A 17,968-nucleotide genomic window follows, 5' to 3' on the forward strand; every position below is an offset into this window, starting at 1 on the left:
ACCTAACCTAACCTAACCTAACCTAACCTAACCTAACCTAACCTAACCTAACCTAACCTAACCTAACCTAAAGATATTTATACTTTGAAAAAATGTGATCATAAAGAGAGTCCGAAGATGACGGAAGTCCTATTGATCCTGTAGATTACATGGACAGTCCGAGGTTAGTAGGAGATCCGATAGTGACTTTTCAAATTAAATGGCTCTACTACTATATGGAACCTTTTCATTAACGCGTTTGCGACACTATCAGAATTACAATTCAATTTCAAATCAAATGATCAAATGGCGTAGTAAGATATTGAATAATCAAAAGTTATACACCGTTTTCCGTACAGTAGGTTAGATGCTCAAAGTAATTTATAATGAATGGTATTTATGGTTGTTAACAAATGGATACTTGGTTAGTTAGCTAGACAGAGCCGATAGACTAAAAGCGATCGTCTATAAAATTACTGGACATTCTTGTACTTGTACCGAAACGCTAGCACTAAAACTATTTTGTCTACGAAAGGCGTAAAAACGTTATATGACCAATAATAATACGATGACTTCACCTTTACAAAAGTAGATTTTTTAACAACATACACCACCAAATTTAAAATGTGCCCTATGCATCACCATCTAGCATCGAATTTATCATCATATTCAAGTCATTCTCATGTTCAGGAGGTATCAACATATTATGATTACCGTAGACACTACTCGATGGATCGGATTTTAGATAATCAAGCATATCCCTGAAGAAAATACTATCTTGCTCAATGACAGTGGCATTATCTTCTGGTAGTTGTATACTCTTAGCGGCCACATTAAGTCGGTGTTGAAAGATATTCGTTCTTGGTTTTAATAAACATATCACCTGCTGGTAAAATAGCTTTCAGAATCGGCAATGAAATGTCTACAGCTCGATCATAGAGAACATTCTTGCTTTCAACGCTCCTTAAGGTCAGTATACCCGTCTTTATATGTCTTTATATAGTCGAGATCTTGACATCCTATATTTCCAATTCATTTGCTCTCAAAATAACTTAATATAATAATTAGAGAGGCCCAAAAAGGACACGAAGAAATAACGCAATCTGCCCAGATCCGATCAACTTGTCTGTTTAGATGAAATCACTATAAATACAGATAATTGATCATGACGCATTAAAGTATATTGCTAAACTGGCTGTTTGAAAATTCGAGGTTGGAAGCTTTAGTTTTGGGACATGGCATAAACGGTCGATACAGAATCAACTATTGTTGGGTGAGCAACGGAGGAAGTGATTAATCATACTTACCTGCGCATTCTAAACGCTAATTTAATATTGACACGAAATTGATATGCATTATCCTTGATGTCCACGTCAGTGATCGAGACATCGTTTATCCAATCTTTTATCTTGGTGTTTAACGTAGCAATATCATCCGTTTTGAGAATAACATCTTCTCCTACGTTGCTCTTCCTGAATTTATACTTCACTATCGTTAGAGAAAACTATTTATACAAAATTACTCCCAATTGGGACTACCTACAGAGTCTTATTTCATTTGCGCTCATAAGGAAGAGTGACAAATTTCCGCTTGATTTAGGCAGTATTTTACGATGTCTTATTTGAAAATTTTCACTATTAGTAACAATATTTTGATAGTATTTAGTATTTCTTTGTAGAAACGTATCCATGTTGCTTTTTTTACCTAACGCCAATACATTTTTTTTGCTAATCTAACGTGAAATTGGCGATCGTGAAACTTAAAACATTCATCCAAGTTTAACAAGTTCAATTATTTACTGTGATCAGTAGAAATTGAGAACTCTTTCCACTTGTCTGCATTGTCGATAAGGTCTTTGGCCTTGCTAACTATGCCGTTGTATGAGTCTGAACCGAGTGCAACTCTAGTAGGGACTTCACCGTCACTGATCTGTTTAGCAAAACCACGGTTGGTCAAGAGCTCGATAATCCTTTTGCTTCCAGCTTTAGGATCACCTAATTGGGTTCCGTCTTGCTCTTTGAACACTTCAGACATGGCTTCGCTTACTGGTGCGTAGTCAGAAATTGGATTCTTCGGTGTTTGAATGTTAGAGCCCTATTTACGGTTAGAAGGATATCCTGAGCGGTTATAATGCTCACCTCTTGCAAGAAGTTAGTACGGAAATATCTATGAGAATCGTTTAGTTGCAGTGTTGGGTGAAAGCTGGGTTTAACACTCACCCTGGCTCGATAATTAGTACCTTTATGTCCAAGTGTTGTGTCTCCATTTTGAGAGACTCGAACGTTGCCTCTAAGGCATATTTTGATGCGGAGTAATATGAGATGTATGGGAAAGTAGTGATGCCAACTAAAGATGAGATTACCGAAATAAACTTTTCGCCGTATTTACGTGATCTAAAATGTGAAAGGAATGCATTAGTAACGTTTATTGTACCCCAAAAGTTGGCATCAAATTGTGCTTTAGCTTGCTCAAGTGGTACCTCTTCGACGCCTGTATAACGTTAGCCTAACTTCTATGTATAGCTCAGAAACTTACAACCGGCAACTGAATATGCTGCGTTGTTAATCAAATGAGTGACATGTCCATGGATACTAATAGCGTTGTTCACTACATTTGCAATTTCTTCTTGCGAACTGGAAATATCTAATTTGAGGATGTCGACATTTTCGAGTTGCTCAAAGTCCCTTATTTTGTCCAAATTACGAGCAGTAGCTATTACTTTATGTCCTTGCGTATTTAATTCGAGCACTAATTCTCTTCCAAATCCTGTTGATGTGCCAGTAATGAAAAATACGTTTGGTAAAGTCATGACAGTTATGATTCAAGGACATGTTACTCGATATATAAGAACGTTACACGTGTCCCACCTCGGGTTCCGTCTCTAAATGATGTCACCGTAGTTTAAGCACATAATCACTTTATTTATAAGCCATGACATTCTATGGTGTTCTATCTGCTATAATGTATACTACTGATATAGGCACCCTTTACTACTTAGCAGAGACCCCCCAAAAGATAAATAGAAAGGCTTAATCTGTTCCCCAACCCTTAGTTATTCGATGTAACCTCATTTATCATTTATAATCCTACTTCTTGGTTTCAGAATTTAACTGCCCAAGTTCGACAAATTGGCGAGTGTATGCTGATCCTTAGGGAAAGCAAATCAATTTATTATTTTACAAATACTCTGGAGCAGTTTCAAAGAATGACTGCTTGAAAATTTTGCAACCTTGTTCCATTTCTGCCTTAGAGATGTTGAGAGGAGGGATGAAACGAATGACATCATAGATAGACGTGGTAAGAATGAATAAGCCTTTCTCAATACACTTTTTATGGATTTTTTCACCGACTCCTCTGAATGTGATATTCTTTTCAGCAGGTATAGCTAAATTGCTCGATTTGAATTCAATACCAACCATGAGACCATGGCCACGTACGTCAGCAATGAGCTTCCTGCCTTCCTCTGACTGTTTCAACTCATTGAGCATATTGAAAAGCTCTGCACTTCTCGATTTCACATTTCCGATGATATCCTCTTCCTTGAACACTTTGTGAACCGCCAATCCAGCAGCACAAGCGACAGCGTTGCCCGAATATGTACCTCCTTGCATACCTGGTCCCATCTTGTGCATAATAGATCCACTAGCAACTATCCCACTGAGAGGGAAGCCATTGGCAACACCTTTGGCGAACGTCATTACATCTGGTCTAACGCCTGAGTGCTCAATAGCGAACATTGCGCCAGTCCTTCCAAATCCGCTTTGAATCTCATCAATAACGAGCAAGATGCCATACTTGTCGCATCTTTCGCGAAGTGCTTTCATGTAAGAGTTTGGCACTGGTATGTAACCACCCTCGCCTATGACTGGTTCAATAAAGATGGCTGCTGTGTCTTGTGGTGCACATTGCTGCAGGAAAAGTGCATCCAGATCAAAAATGGCCCTCTCTACGACCGCGTCTTCTGAAGTTTCGGCCGGAACGCCCAATTGGTGCCAGTAAGGGAGAGTTGTAGCAAAGACACCGCTAATTACAGGTCCGACTTCATGCGCATAGACTGTTTTGCTGCGCGATAATGCTGAGCTACCGTAGGTGCGTCCATGGAACGCACCCTGCATGCAAATAACATTCTGACGACCAGTTGCCTTGCGCGCTACCTTGATGGCATTGTCTATAGCCTCACTACCGCTGTTTAGAAAAAGCATCGTGTCTAGTGATTCATCTGGCATTATCTGAAGTAGCTTTTCGACTAATTCGACATATGGTCTGCAAAAACCGAGAGTACATTGCGCGTGTGTGATTGTCTTTACTTGGTTGATTACAGCCTCTGTAACGACGGGATGGCAGTGCCCGAGGTTGGTGACCCCTACAAGGCTTAATACGGTATCAAATCGGGTTTGGGTACCTACCGATACCGCTAGAAAAGTCCAAAAATTTTTTCTTGTCAGTGTATATGTAGCTGCCTTCACCTCGCTCCATTACAAAGTCTGACATTCTTGCTAATCCATTGCCTATATGCTTCTGCCCGAGGATCTTAAGATCGGCTGCATCGAAAGTAGTAGTGATTGTATTGGTGTTCATAACTGCTTAGTAAATAAAGAAAGACCTGCATGGGTCTCGTTAAATAGTGTAAGGCCGAGTAACGACTTGGTCCAATGAATGTAGCATATAGATGCTGACACGGCTTCGGAATTTTCGACACCACTCAAACGCAAAAAGCCTCTAACTGTAAATAGATACGATGCGCTACTTACAAAATCTTACAAGAATGCCTGAGCAGTGTACGGCACCGCGTCATATTGGAGGTACTGACATGGCTCTCACAGTTACATAAGCGCAAAGTACATCTACTGAAGATACAATGTCAATTCAAGCTTTCAGTAATAAACAGGTAAGCATAGCTACTCTGTGGTATCTAATTTAACACCATTCAGTACATTCCAGCATCTGCACCCCTCGTTCAGACAATTAAGTACAACGGTTTAGTATTCATAAGCGGCTGTATACCTTTAACCAAGCAAGGCAAAATTATCGAAGGAGATATCAGTTTGCATGGTAAGGTAGCACTGGAGTGGATGAAAGACGCGCTCGCCCAAGCAGGCACAACCCCTTCAAGAGTGCTGAAAGTGACATGCTTCTTTGGTTGTAATTTAGAACAAGTACCCCAATTCAACGAAGTTTATGGCAACTTTTTCAATGAGTACAATCACAAGCCATGCAGGACGGGCGTTAAGGTCGCGGGGTTACCCTCTATTGATGGTGTACAAGCGCTGGTAGAAATTGAATGTGTGGCTGCAGTGGAATAGCACTTCTCTATCTGTAATATATACATGTATAGTGGACATAGAGAGATAATACTCTGAGATTCTCAAATGAAATGAAATAGCGTGATACAAAGCAGCCAGGATCATTTTTTACTAATTGGTGCGTATTTGATGCTTCTTCTGCTTATTCGCCCTTAATCTCTGACGAACCAGTGAAGCTGAAATTATCAATGTCTGAGACAATGTAAATGAGAATAAAGTACTTATGTCTAGCTTCTGTTATCTACAAATATTTCGATAAGCCCTGTACATCATGATAGCCACTGATCTAGATAGTTAAGATAAGACCATAAGAGCCGTGCTTCAGTACTGATTATAAGCAAAAGTTCGTCTTGTTTTCCAATAACAATGAGCTATACAAGTGACAAAGACCAAAAGAAGGAAGCTGTGGACGTTACCGCCGATGTCACGACCCTGAAGGATGATCTAGAGGCTAATGGAATGAATGCAGAATTTATCAATCTTCGTACGACGGGATGGGTGCAAGTGAGTTTTACTTTCATCTAAGTTTTGCCATTGAACGTCTCACTCATAGGCAATTCCGCTGATTCTCAAAGTCCAAATAGGTTTGGGTGTGCTGTCAATCGCAAGTACATTAACGTCACTAGGATACGCCCTTGGAACTGTTGTTCTTGTCTTCATAGGCTTTTTGACAACGTACTCAAACGTGATAATTTCAAATTATGTGCAGGAACATCCAGAGATAGACACAGTTAGCGATATTGGCTACAGCTTATTTAAACGACCCGGCAAGGAAATTTTTGAGGTGGCATTCTGTATCTATATGATCATGATCGTCTCATCTGGATTATTGGGCATGTCTACAGCTCTAAGTCAGTTATCGGATAATGGTGCTTGCTCGGTCATATTCGTCAGTGCGATGGCTATCGTTGTTTTCCTTCTCGCTTCACTCCATCAAGCGCGCTATGTCAGCTATGCAGCATGGTTCGGTGTTGGATGCATAATTGTCAGCGTTATGATTGTAACTATTGCTGTGGCCGTGGCTGATAGACCAGCAGCTGCCCCTGTTGGTGAATACAATCTTGGTCTAACTGCAAGCGTTGAAGGGTCTTTTGTGGATGTAATGTCAGGAATCTCAACGATCATTTTTGCATACGGCGGTTTACCTGCATTTATACCAATCATGAAAGAGATGAAGCAGGAGAAAGACTTCACCAAAAGTCTTTACGTCGGACAAGGGATCACCACAGTGTTTTACATCATTGTAAGTCTGGTTGTCTACACATATTGTGGACAGTATATCTCCTCGCCAGTGCTAGGTAGCGCAGGGACTATTATCAAGAAGATTAGCTACGGAATTGCATTCAGTGGATTACTAGCCGGTGCAGTGGTTGTTGCACATCTCCTCGCAAAATCGCTGTTCGTCAGAATTTTCAAGAGATCTCAATATTTGTACAAGAAGAGCGCCCGCCATTACGTCTATTGGATGCTGACAGTTGCCGGTGGAGTTGTCGTCGCCTACATTGTCGCAAATTGCATACCCTATTTCGATCTGGTCATTTCGCTTGTTGGTGCAATTTTTATGACATTCTTTGTCATAGTCATGCCAGGATTGGTATTCCTCATGAAAAACGACAATAATAAGAATGGAGTCGATGCATGTAGACATTGGTTTGACTGGACAGCCAACGTTTTCATGGTGCTCTTTGGCGTTTTCGTTATGATTTCAGGTACCTATGCCACTTGTATTCTTTTAAGACAGCAGTACGGCGATACGACACCATTTAGCTGCTAATTGTTTAATTTTATAGATTGTTTTATTTTGTTTCAGCGTTTTTTGTGAATCCTCGTTATCTTATCAGAGAGCCCAGTCAAGTTAATTGAACCGAGATATCAGTTAATGTACTCATGCGTTCATTAGATAACTCAGGTAGAACCAGCAAGCTAAGCCCTTGACGATAGTAAAAATGGCACCAACGCACAGATCCCGCAATTCCAGCGCCGATAATGGAGATAGAGCATGGTCTGAAGAAGAGGACAAGCTATTGTTGCGTCTAGTGAAAGAATATGGGAGTGAAAGAGGTAGACGGAGCAGCTGGCCATTGATAGCGTCCTATTTTGGTGGTAAGAGAACGATGAAACAGTGCCGTAAGCGTTACTTCTATACACTGGACTCAACTATCACGCACGGAAAGTGGTCGAGGGAAGAAGATAACAAGCTTCTAAGTTTGATAGATGTCTTTGGGCATAAATGGAAGGAGATTAGTTTTGAGATGACCGGGCGCACAGACGATCAGTGCTCCTCAAGATATCTGAACTGTCTACAGTGCAAAAAAACGCCTTGGACGGCTGAGGAAGACGCTACACTTCTCAATCTATACGAAGTCGATGGTCCATTGTGGACAAAGATCTCCAGCTCGTTGCCAGGTAGGTCAGCTCTGAATTGCCGCAACAGGTATCGTAAATTTGGCGGTAAGGTGTACAAAGCGCGCAAACTAAGTGCATCCGGGTCGAAAAAGGTGTGTTCACACGTATTGAGGGCTCCTGGCTGATATATGTTAGGATTATGTTAATAGCGATAGTCAGAATGAGTCGACGGACGGATCCACGTTTGACGTGCATGACTGTGCCAACAAATCGTCTGATATATCTAGCTCTAATGACATCGAAAACTTCAATGTGGTTGTTGCAAGAATGTTTCCTCAGTTAGTTCCTCAGGATGCGTTTAATACGCTTTTCATGATGCAGCTCAACGCCATACCCACTGGAGCCACTCCTATTCAATCCGACGCGTCACCGCTGTTTCCTGAAGAAGCGGAGTTTCGACAAGTGAGTCTGCCGCCGTCCAGTTCGCCCTTATTATTTGACTTTGAGAATGTTTTTACATGGTAGAATACCATTGCATGCATGATTTATACAAATTTATTCCTTGTGTGCGCTGTTGCACCTATATTCTACGCTCTTAAAGAGACACTCTCCTTCGAAACGACCGCTGTCTTCGTCGGCGGTGTTGTCGTAAGTGAACTGGGCCGAATCAGTCGATATGATCCTCGGTTTCCATCCTCTGCCGGTTGAAGCAGAATCAATAGTGAGTTGCACTTGACATTGTTTCTCCAGGGAATAGAACCAAAACGCAGCGCTCTCGATAGTCTTCCCCACAGTCAATGCGCCATGATTGACCATGAACAAGGCCTTATTTGACTTCAATGCGGCGACGATTGCAGCAGATTCCTCGCCTTTCAGGACTACCCCGCCGAAATCATCGTAGACTGCATGATCATTGTAGAAGATGCACGCATCTTGGCTAATCATCTCGAGTTTCCTGCCAAACGCGCTGAAAGCCTTAGTATAACGTGAGTGCGAATGACAAACAGCATTCGCGTCCGGACGGGCGTAATGTACAGCGGCATGGATTACATAAGCTGCTGAATTGTAATATTGACGATCGGGTTTGCCGCCTTCCACAATCCTACCACTGTGGTCGATTCTGAGCAAATCAGAAGCGGTCATCATTTCAAAAGGCACGCCAAAGGGGTTGACCCAGAATGTGTTGCTGTCAATGCAGTCTCTGACTGTAAGATGACCAGATGCTCCTTCTTCCATACCGTGAGCTGCGAAGAACCTAAAAGCCAAAGCTAGTCTTTCTTTAATGTACTGTCTTAGCCCCTGCTGGCTGCTTATCTCGGCGCTTATTAGTATGTGAACAGCTGCAGAGTGTTTTGCTTACTTTTTTATAGGTTGACTCTGGAATATAAAACGCAGTAAAGTCTTCTTTTTCTTCAGTCAAAATCATCGTATCTGGAATTTATAAAAGAAAAGGAGATAAATCTCCTTTTTAGGCGTTCTTGGTAGCATGGCTCGAATTGACACGGTCCAACTGGACCTCATTAAGAGTGTCACTAGAACGCGCATTAATCATGTGTGTGTGATAGATACGCATACGCATTCAGAGAAATTAACATTCACTAGCTCAAATAGAAGATTGTATCTCAGTCCCCTGAATCTGAGATTTAACACCTTTGCTTATATAAACACCATTCTCCCTACTTGCACACTCCAATCTCTCAGGATTCTTTAGCTTGAATCAATTTCTACATCTGTTTTTAAAAGTCTGAACAACTTGGATCGTTTAGATCTGATTTATGTCTGGTCTAGCTGTCCGCTTTGCTTACACAGGGTGGCTGGAAAATGTTATGGCGTTACAATACTGCTTTTTCCGTCAGTGTTCTCATCTCTAATGTCTCCAGTTCTAAGCTATTGCAATTTCATGGATATGAATATACGCGTTTGAGTTACAAGCAAACAATCTAATAGCCTTTAACTAAGTCGACGCGATTTATGATTTCCTGTGATGTCTTGATTTTCTTGATATTTTCAATCAGGATATCTGTGGCTAGCTCGAACTCAAGCTCTGCCTCGCCGGAGAGATGTGGTGTAATAAGCACGCGTGGATGAGTCCATAATTTGTGACCATTTGGCAGTGGCTCAGGATCAGTGACATCGAGAGCAGCAGATATGGTGTTCGACCCCTCGTTGAGTGCCTTCATCAGCTCTGATGTCTCGATTACATTGCCGCGACCGATATTAACGAACACACCATCCTGGTTGAGCAAGCAGAGGAGATCTGCATTTAGGATATTTGTCGTTTGCTCTAGAGTCGTGGTCAAAATTTGCGAGTATGGAAGCAGCTACTCACTCGTCCATGGAAGGGAAGATATGAGAATATCACTTTCACTGATCATCTCTCTCAAGCTGTTTCCATCTTTCGAGCTGAACATTTTCTCTGGAATAGTAGCTACATAGAAAGTCAGTACAGACACAAAGGCTGTTGAACACCCACCATCGAAGTCGCCAGTGCCTGGGATAATGAAACCACTATCTTGTGTCCGCTCGCCTGATGTGTTGGCAGCAATAATTCTACAACCAAATGTCTTGAGCAATCTCGCACACTCTCTTCCAAGGTGTCTACAACGGGAGTCAGAGTTAACCTCTTATCGGTTAGCTACGCACCCATATCCGAGAATCCCCACTGTTTTACCTCTCAACGAGCGAACTTTGTAACGATTCCCGTGATGATCGGGAAGATCGTCAATCCACTTTTGCTTGTTAACTTGATTGAGCAGCTGCTCAGGAAGACGGTGATAAATGTTGAGTATGCATGCGATCGCGTACGGTGCAACACAAGTGACGTGTAATCCAGACGCGTTTGATACGACGATATTAAGATCATTTGAGTTTGTCAATTCAGCGAATGAAGGATTATCAATCAGGTCGTTGGCACCAGCGCAGCTGAGTTGTATCAACTTCAGACTCTTGAAGTCCTTGAACGATGATACGCCCTCAGGTAAACCTCTTTTTAGGCAAAAATAGACATCCGCTCTGTTGATTATTTCGATTGGTACGTCCTTGTTATTTGGGAAACTGTGAACTTCATCGAAATGCTCTTTAAGACGCTGGATGTTGTCCTGTGAGAGTGGTGGAGATATTGTCGATAGGAGTATAGCCATTTTATGTATCACTATCGAGGCAATTTTCGCTTATTTATTGATGGGAGCCAAGTAGTAGTGACTTGGCGCTTATCTTATCAAGGTGCATGACGCTCGAGCAGACAATTAAGATTGTCAATTGAGCGAATCATGGAAATCCATGAGACGAAAAAAGCGAAAGTAACCTAGCTTATTGATTTTGAATTTCGTACATTAATTATAACTTGATATCGCATATAACTCTTAAACACTTTATCGCACTATAATTATCATTGCAGGAGATATTGGCTTTGTAGACTTCACTGCTTCGAAGACTTAGTTGAGAGTGAGTCGTTGAATCAGACTTTGAATTTCTTCCTAGATGCAAAGGTAGTAGACTAACAAATGATAAGCTCCCAGAAATTACCAATAAATCCAGGAACTAAGATTTACTGACAGCGTTTCGGAGTTTGTTGTTCTACGTGATTGTCTCATAGTCTTACAATTGTATTAATGTGCAGGCACAACATTTAACATAAATTCCTATACCTCTTTGCGACTTATTCTGTCCAGACATTCATAAATCTGCCAATATGCCTTAATCAATATGATTTACACTATCGAAGTCAATGCAATTGCGCAATTCCCAATATTATTAATCATAGACATGCCGATCAGTACCTCAATTATTAAGTCCGCTATTGAATCTTTTCAGTTATATGTGTAATATTTACACTTTTATCATAAACAACAAGAAACTCTCTTTATGTAACCTAAAACAATCACAATCAAATGGAGATCATGAGAGAGCTAAACACTGCTAAAGGCTTTTTCGATGCGTCCTCGATGTAAATTTCATATAAAGTATTTTGATCTTTTCTTTGAACCTACTGCAGTCTTTTATAGAAGGATCAACACCCTCGTAGCTAAAATATTAGTAAACACTTCACGTTATTATGAATGTCCTTATTCATTACAAACTACTAAAGGACATCAAACAGAAGAACTCTCGTTGGATTTTTTCGCTTCGTGAGCTCATTACTTATTCCTGCTGCTGCATGTAAACCGACCCAGATGAAAATTTGTTTGCTTCCTACGTTAAATAGACACCTTGGTCAAGAAATAGGACATTCTGATGCAAGTCCAAGAAAGGATGTTATGAATCCTAAAGGGGCAAAAGCTGGATTAGTTTACTTGTAGGGACACATAATGTTAGTTATAATACGGCCATGTATGTGGAACAGTGGCTACTGTACTTCACTGTCGTACTACTGCTTGTTTACATCAGCAATGAGCCTCAGCAAACTAGTTGTATAGGGGCAGCCATCTTTAGCGAGTATGTAAGTTAATGCAATGTCCAAACTCAGTTGCAGGATCATATTATGATTCACCTACATTATTCATTTTCTCTGTGGAAAAGGTCTCTCTAAGACATTGAATTGCTGCTGTAGCCAAGAAGAAGTCTAACGGTCTTGATGAACAGGCCAAAGTAAAATTGATACTTTATAGGTTTTATATATTAATTATCAAACAAAGGAGATAATCAATTGTTCCCTGGATAAAACCTTTACAAAGAGAGACAACTGGGATTGGCTTTCGGAAATGCGACCTGACATGTTAAGTAGAGGTAAAATTACATTTTCAGAAGCCCTCAAAGTCGCTACAGACTATCTTCAATATACTTTGAAAGCAGTTCCATTCGATAATTTAATGAGACCAGTTGGTTTTCTATACAATATAGAGTGATTGGTGGTGAAATTTCGTCAAGTACAGTCAATATAGCATATTTCAATTATCGTTGGTCAATAGATTCACTACCTGTTATATAAACCACACACGACCACCTCGTCGATTATGTAGCTCTTCGGATCCTCGAGATACATTATTTAGCACAGGACCATTGAAACGCAGAGTGCCATATATTGATGAATAGACTTACAATTATATCCTTTTGTGAATAATTTGTTATTTTTCCAATTATCATGACACTGAATAGAGAAAAAGAACATAAATGCAAGGGAAGAAAGGTTATACAATGGGACGATAACGTCCATCTGCGTGTAATCTAGCTAAGTGCTTTGAAGTGATATCGTTAATGGTTAAACAGCCGCAAAGAGCCTGACATAGTCTAAACTCGTCATACAAAAGCTGCAGAGCGAGCTCGACACCTTCCTGTCCGTTGTAAGCTAATCCCCAGAGCACAGGTCTTCCAATCCAGACATGCTGAGCGCCTAGCGCGATCGCCTTAAAAATATCAGTACCTCGACGTATCCCGCCGTCAAGATGTACTGGTATACGACCACCAACTGCTCCCACGACCTCCGGTAAGGCGTCAAGCGTGCTGCATGAGCCATCCAGCTGGCGAGCACCATGGTTTGACACTATGATGCCATCAACACCAGCTTCGACTGCTAACATTGCGTCCTCAGCTGTCAGAATCCCCTTAAGCCAGATTTCACAATGAGTACTATTTTTGAATCGCGCAATGCCCTCCCAGTCGAGTTGATCGTCGTACTCCAGTCGCTCATCTCTGGTAACCATATTTCCGTCTTCTACGGGGAGATTCGGTAGTGTGAGGTGTTCTGGCAATTTAAACTGGTTCCTATACTCATTTAGGCGGCGTCCAAGATAAGGACAGTCGATGGTGAGGAATATCGCTTTGTATCCCGCTTTCTCAGCACCTTTGATGATTTCCATATTAATTGAATTATCCTTCATAATTGACAATTGTTGCGCATATGAATTGCCGCCATTCGACTGAGCAATGACGTCCTCGCTGGAAGTATTTGTGTACGTCGAAAGACACATGTTGACACCCATCTTGCTTGCTGCGCGAGACGTAGCCAACTCGCGACCAGGATGTGCAAGGCCCTGCATGGCAGTAGGCGATATACCAAGAGGAAACGATACCCTGCTACCAAGGCACATTGTCGAAGTGTCCAAATTCGTCAGATTACGCAAGACTCTTGGTCTGAGTTTATACCTATCGTAAACTGCGGTATTGTCCCTGAGGGTGATGAGATCCATAGATCCTTCATTGTAGTACTCCGCTACAGTCTTATTGAGCTTGCAATAGGAGGCTTTCTCGAGGTCGCTGATGCAGGTGATTGAGGGATTACACTTTGTTGGTCTATTCATTGCGATACTACTATCGACGCATCTCTTATTGAGGCTTTTTATATACTGCTATCTTATCTAACTCGGCTCAAACTAAGCGGTTTTTCGAATGAACCAAAATGGGCACGGCTTCAATTAAAGCATATCCCCTGATTTTTTTTTTCAATATTTAGCTGGAATTCTAAATTTATACATGGACGTAACGAAGATGGAGAAGAACATGTTCTGTTGAAAGTAGAATTACATTGACTGGATGCGAAACAAGCACAGAAAGCTCAATTAATAGTTATCAATCTGTGCTTCCTATCTCAGCCATGTCTTCTTAATCGTTTGCTATCTTTCTTTTCCACTGGTGAGATAATTTCTGATCGTTTTCTGTATAATTAGACTCACTCAGCTAAACGCTCATAAATTTTCCCGGATATTGCTAATGCATAATAACTGACTATTCAGAAAAGCATGAAATTTTGACTGTCGATGTACTTGAGGGTCGCGCACAGCAAAATGTGTCACAAACGGTCGTTAAAATAGAGACCTGGCTACTTAGGACGTATGACTTTTTATTTTTCATGCTTTAAAGTTATATATCTTGTGATTTTTGTAATCGTACTGCAATATCGCGCTCTATAACATCAATGGTTCAAGGCTAACTAACAGCGGGTGAACACCAACGATATTGTTGGAGGATATATGACAAATACAAAGAGATAAGTGTTATCTGAACTTTTTCTTGGAACATTCTAAGCATCCTTCTAATTTTACGAGATCGTTCAACTAGAATTGATCTGGATGCCAAAACACGCGGCAAGCTTATCTTGGCTACCTAAACAGAGTGTATTGTTTAGCTCAAACTAAATTCTATATGAATTCAAACTAAATCAAGCAATGTGAGACGGCAGGTATACCCAATAACGATATAATGGGTACTGATGATAGAGTTTGCCCATGTAAATGGTTGCCTATAAAAGGAATACCGGGAATTGTGTTTGACATAAATAGTGGCTGAAAGTAACCCAATGGGAATGCTCAAGTAAACATGAACTAGATGATGTTTTGTCGATAAGCATATCAATAACATCTGCATCATCTAACTACTGGTGATGCGAATGGAAAAAAGAAATTTAATACAAAACTAGAGCAAACTCTTTTCTAAATTGCAGAGAGAGTGAAATGTATCTACCACACTCACTTCGAATGGCGTAAATGATTGCCCGAGTAATTCTTGTGCCTTATTGTTTGAGAATCCCATCTGTTTAACATTCACACCAGCTCCTGGAGATCCTCTCAATACGCGATTCTTGACAATATCATCATTTGGAAGTTTTTCATGAAGCACATCGGCTACATCTTGCCCTAGATTGTGTCTGAGTGTAAGATGACAAATCATTTAGACACTCACAAGTAAAACCACCCTTGTCTGAATTTGAAATGAAACGCTGGCCGCCTGCCACTTCTTTCGTAAGAGAGAGTAGATGAGTTTTGGCGGCATCTCTCACATCCACAAAGTTCCCAGCCGCGCCCAAGCTTTGCTGCTTACCGATAAGGAAGTTGTAGAACATCGCAGTAGATGTGTTTAGCTGGTCTGCAGAGCTGATTTGCTGCTTTGGAGGACCGAATATCACGGCAGGATTGACAGTTGCGATATCAAATGACGTCTTAGCCGATGCCACGTATTCCCAAGCAGCTTTCTCTGCTAGCGATTTGCTAGCTCTGTAAATATCAGCAGGAGTTGCCTTATCCTGCTTCTCATTCACCTGTCTGATAGAAAATTCATTCCAACTTTCTTCCGTAAACACCACTTCCTCAGTAGTAGGTTCAAAGATGGCAGCGATTGATGAGGTAATTACAACACGCTTTAGGGTGTTATTGCCATATTCATGAGCTGCTTTCAGGAGGTTAAGCGTGCCATTGACAGCCGGCAATATTAAATCATTTGGATGTGAGGCATTGAAGCTGTACTGCGTAAGACATATAATAGATAATCACTAACACTTACTGGAAAGGGGAAGCTGTATGTATGACTCCATCCATACCCTGGACAGCGTCGTCGAATGCACCATCCACGACACTGTCTGGAACAACAATGAAGTTAAACCTACGATTATTGAAATAATGTAAGAGGTATTCTCCCTTGCTAGATGATCTGACGGTGCCCCTGACTTCAAATCCAGCGTCTAAGAGACTCTCCACGAGGGTGACCGCTAGAAATCCAGATGCACCTGTAACTAAGACCTTTCCTGTATTTATTGCTGGCATTGTATGACAATAATAGAGAGCATTACTTCTGTTTATATAGACATAGCTGGTTTGACTTGGCTCCGTAACACTCGATCAACGCGATCACGCCATTTTGACCCTTAGAGCAATGGGAAATCTCTTGTATACCATAAATATACCACCGCGCACGATAATAGGATTTGGAAGTTCCAATTATGCGGCATCTTCTCTGTCCAAGTAAACTAATGAATTCAGGCGCAAATGACTTAACCAACGTTATACCTTATAATACAATATTACTAGGGAAAAATAGTAGAAAAGCCATCAAAATTCCCTGCTGTTTTCACATTCATAATTAGCACAATTACACAATTGAACGATGATGATAATGATGATACAGAGATATTTGTTTAAATAATACAAAAAGCTTAACTGTATCCAAAAAAAAAATCTTGAGGTTATGCGAATCTATATTGAGTGCTAAATTAACTGGGACCGATTTTTGATTGATCTCATGGTGTCTTAATAATTCGCTTTGACTCGATGCCTAACAATCAGGAACAAAAGCGGGTGTAACAATTGCGGTTTGAAGAACTTGTAGGCTACTTTTAGGCTTTGAGCATTTCTAATCGTCGGACCGAATTTAGACGAGATGTTGATCTTGATTATCCCTCCTTCTTGAGGTGATTCTTGCCGTTACGTGGCTTCCACATAAAAATATTCTGTGCGAGATGCTGTCATCTGTGTCCCACGTGCTACATTTACATTTAGGTTAACCAATCAGTTTGAATCGGTAGCGATATGACTTATTCATAAGGACGTGACCTGTGCGTAGCTGGGTTGTCGGATACCTAGTCTCTCTGAGCATTTCGTAGAGGACCTTGGCCGTTTTTGCAGCTGTCAGCCGGAAGGCTGATAATGCAGAGGTGTTGGACTTGATGATTGACGCTTTCGAAGCTTCTGTCAGAATACCACCAATACAGGGCTGAACATACAGCATCATTTCGTGACTAGGGACGGACGGAACAAGGATGCGCAGCAAGGACAATATGAATCCCAAGGCTCAATAAGCTCAAGGACAACAGGGAAAATGCGGACAGCGAAGATTATATAGGAAGAAAATCTTGTACACGACTGATGATCTGAATGATCATGAAATAATGATATAACGTAATGCATTTGACAACCAGTAATAAGCGTGCTTAATGTTTACGAGCTGTTGTTACTATTAAATGAATAGGATCTATATTAGATGATTTTTAGTATAAAATATTTTGTCTCTTATATATGTTTTCCAGTGTCTCATTTCTGGTGTTCCTTTATTGGGGGATATTTATGATTGGTAAGCTATGTGCGTGTTGTACTGCTTGTGCTTGGTAATCTACGCCCGTATTATCTTTCTGTGATTGGTAATCTTCGTCCGTATATGATGACTCGACTCAGTAATTTATTCCCGAGACATTGTTGACTGACTCTGTATGTTCAGCCCCTGTACCTGGTTTCCAACACGAGCCAATAGCTTCGATTTTAAGTTGATTCCAGGTAAATAATATATGATGATGATGATGATGAAATCTAAATGTATTGTTAAGACGATACAAAGTTAAACTGCGTCCATCAATACTTCTTAAAGCATGAGGATTTGAATGGTATGTTGAATTGGTGGGAAGCGTTTCTTGACTAGTGTCGTAAAATGTCTTGGTGATTTGCGTGTCCGGGAATTTTCTCGGTTACGCCGAACCACCGGAGTATCTTTGGTATGTAGTCAATTGCGGTTTGAAAAACTCGTAAAGGGCTTGAAGAGCTTGTGCGTTCCTGAGCATTGGACCCTAATTCGAACCGAACGTTGATCTTGGTTATCTTTCTTCGCAAGGTGATTCTTGCCATTATGTGTCTTCTACATATAAA

At 40.9% G+C, this 17,968-nt stretch overlaps 9 protein-coding genes across 9 annotated transcripts; 3 read left to right on the plus strand and 6 right to left on the minus strand.

The window, feature by feature from the left end:
• Positions 1-1,770: 1,770 nt before the first annotated feature.
• WALSEDRAFT_27533 (putative short-chain oxidoreductase) lies at positions 1,771-2,788 on the minus strand (the record flags this gene model as incomplete). Its single annotated transcript, XM_006956797.1, has 4 exons — positions 1,771-2,073; positions 2,118-2,145; positions 2,199-2,469; positions 2,515-2,788. 4 exons carry the CDS (start codon positions 2,786-2,788, stop codon positions 1,771-1,773), a joined length of 876 nt encoding a protein of 291 aa, XP_006956859.1.
• Positions 2,789-3,019: 231 nt separating this feature from the next.
• On the minus strand, positions 3,020-4,479 carry WALSEDRAFT_59625 (acetylornithine aminotransferase). Its single transcript, XM_006956798.1, has 2 exons — positions 4,386-4,479; positions 3,020-4,342 (listed from the first exon to the last, which is right to left on the minus strand). Exons 1-2 carry the CDS (start codon positions 4,468-4,470, stop codon positions 3,156-3,158), a joined length of 1,272 nt encoding a protein of 423 aa, XP_006956860.1. The 5' UTR covers positions 4,471-4,479; the 3' UTR covers positions 3,020-3,155.
• A 146-nt stretch (positions 4,480-4,625) lies between these two features.
• Positions 4,626-5,282, plus strand: WALSEDRAFT_56517 (YabJ-like protein; the record flags this gene model as incomplete). Its single annotated transcript, XM_006956799.1, has 2 exons — positions 4,626-4,867; positions 4,911-5,282. The coding sequence occupies exons 1-2, from the start codon at positions 4,838-4,840 to the stop codon at positions 5,280-5,282; spliced, it is 402 nt and encodes a 133-aa protein (XP_006956861.1). The 5' UTR covers positions 4,626-4,837.
• Positions 5,283-8,116, plus strand: WALSEDRAFT_67711 (hypothetical protein). The gene is made up of 3 exons (XM_006956800.1): positions 5,283-5,786; positions 5,836-7,780; positions 7,824-8,116. Exons 1-2 carry the CDS (start codon positions 5,649-5,651, stop codon positions 7,054-7,056), a joined length of 1,359 nt encoding a protein of 452 aa, XP_006956862.1. The 5' UTR covers positions 5,283-5,648; the 3' UTR covers positions 7,057-7,780; positions 7,824-8,116.
• WALSEDRAFT_15846 (hypothetical protein) lies at positions 7,229-7,813 on the plus strand (the record flags this gene model as incomplete). Its single annotated transcript, XM_006956786.1, has 1 exon — positions 7,229-7,813. The coding sequence occupies one exon, from the start codon at positions 7,229-7,231 to the stop codon at positions 7,811-7,813; it is 585 nt and encodes a 194-aa protein (XP_006956848.1).
• A 67-nt stretch (positions 8,117-8,183) lies between the features above and the next one.
• Positions 8,184-9,033, minus strand: WALSEDRAFT_53685 (arad-like aldolase/epimerase; the record flags this gene model as incomplete). The annotated part of the gene is made up of 2 exons (XM_006956801.1): positions 8,989-9,033; positions 8,184-8,942 (listed from the first exon to the last, which is right to left on the minus strand). The coding sequence occupies exon 2, from the start codon at positions 8,862-8,864 to the stop codon at positions 8,184-8,186; it is 681 nt and encodes a 226-aa protein (XP_006956863.1). The 5' UTR covers positions 8,865-8,942; positions 8,989-9,033.
• A 423-nt stretch (positions 9,034-9,456) lies between these two features.
• Positions 9,457-10,839, minus strand: WALSEDRAFT_59626 (hypothetical protein). Its single transcript, XM_006956802.1, has 4 exons — positions 10,272-10,839; positions 10,102-10,226; positions 9,958-10,056; positions 9,457-9,912 (listed from the first exon to the last, which is right to left on the minus strand). Exons 1-4 carry the CDS (start codon positions 10,766-10,768, stop codon positions 9,569-9,571), a joined length of 1,065 nt encoding a protein of 354 aa, XP_006956864.1. The 5' UTR covers positions 10,769-10,839; the 3' UTR covers positions 9,457-9,568.
• A 1,880-nt stretch (positions 10,840-12,719) lies between these two features.
• WALSEDRAFT_59627 (FMN-dependent alpha-hydroxy acid dehydrogenase) lies at positions 12,720-13,958 on the minus strand. Its single transcript, XM_006956803.1, has one exon. The coding sequence runs from the start codon at positions 13,862-13,864 to the stop codon at positions 12,755-12,757; it is 1,110 nt and encodes a 369-aa protein (XP_006956865.1). The 5' UTR covers positions 13,865-13,958; the 3' UTR covers positions 12,720-12,754.
• An 85-nt stretch (positions 13,959-14,043) lies between these two features.
• Positions 14,044-16,279, minus strand: WALSEDRAFT_59628 (NAD(P)-binding protein). Its single transcript, XM_006956804.1, has 3 exons — positions 15,840-16,279; positions 15,243-15,796; positions 14,044-15,196 (listed from the first exon to the last, which is right to left on the minus strand). Exons 1-3 carry the CDS (start codon positions 16,097-16,099, stop codon positions 14,976-14,978), a joined length of 1,035 nt encoding a protein of 344 aa, XP_006956866.1. The 5' UTR covers positions 16,100-16,279; the 3' UTR covers positions 14,044-14,975.
• Between the last annotated feature and the right edge of the window lie 1,689 nt (positions 16,280-17,968).

This window comes from Wallemia mellicola, assembly GCF_000263375.1.
Source record: "Wallemia mellicola CBS 633.66 unplaced genomic scaffold WALSEscaffold_4, whole genome shotgun sequence".
Classification (NCBI taxonomy): Eukaryota; Fungi; Basidiomycota; class Wallemiomycetes; order Wallemiales; family Wallemiaceae; genus Wallemia; species Wallemia mellicola.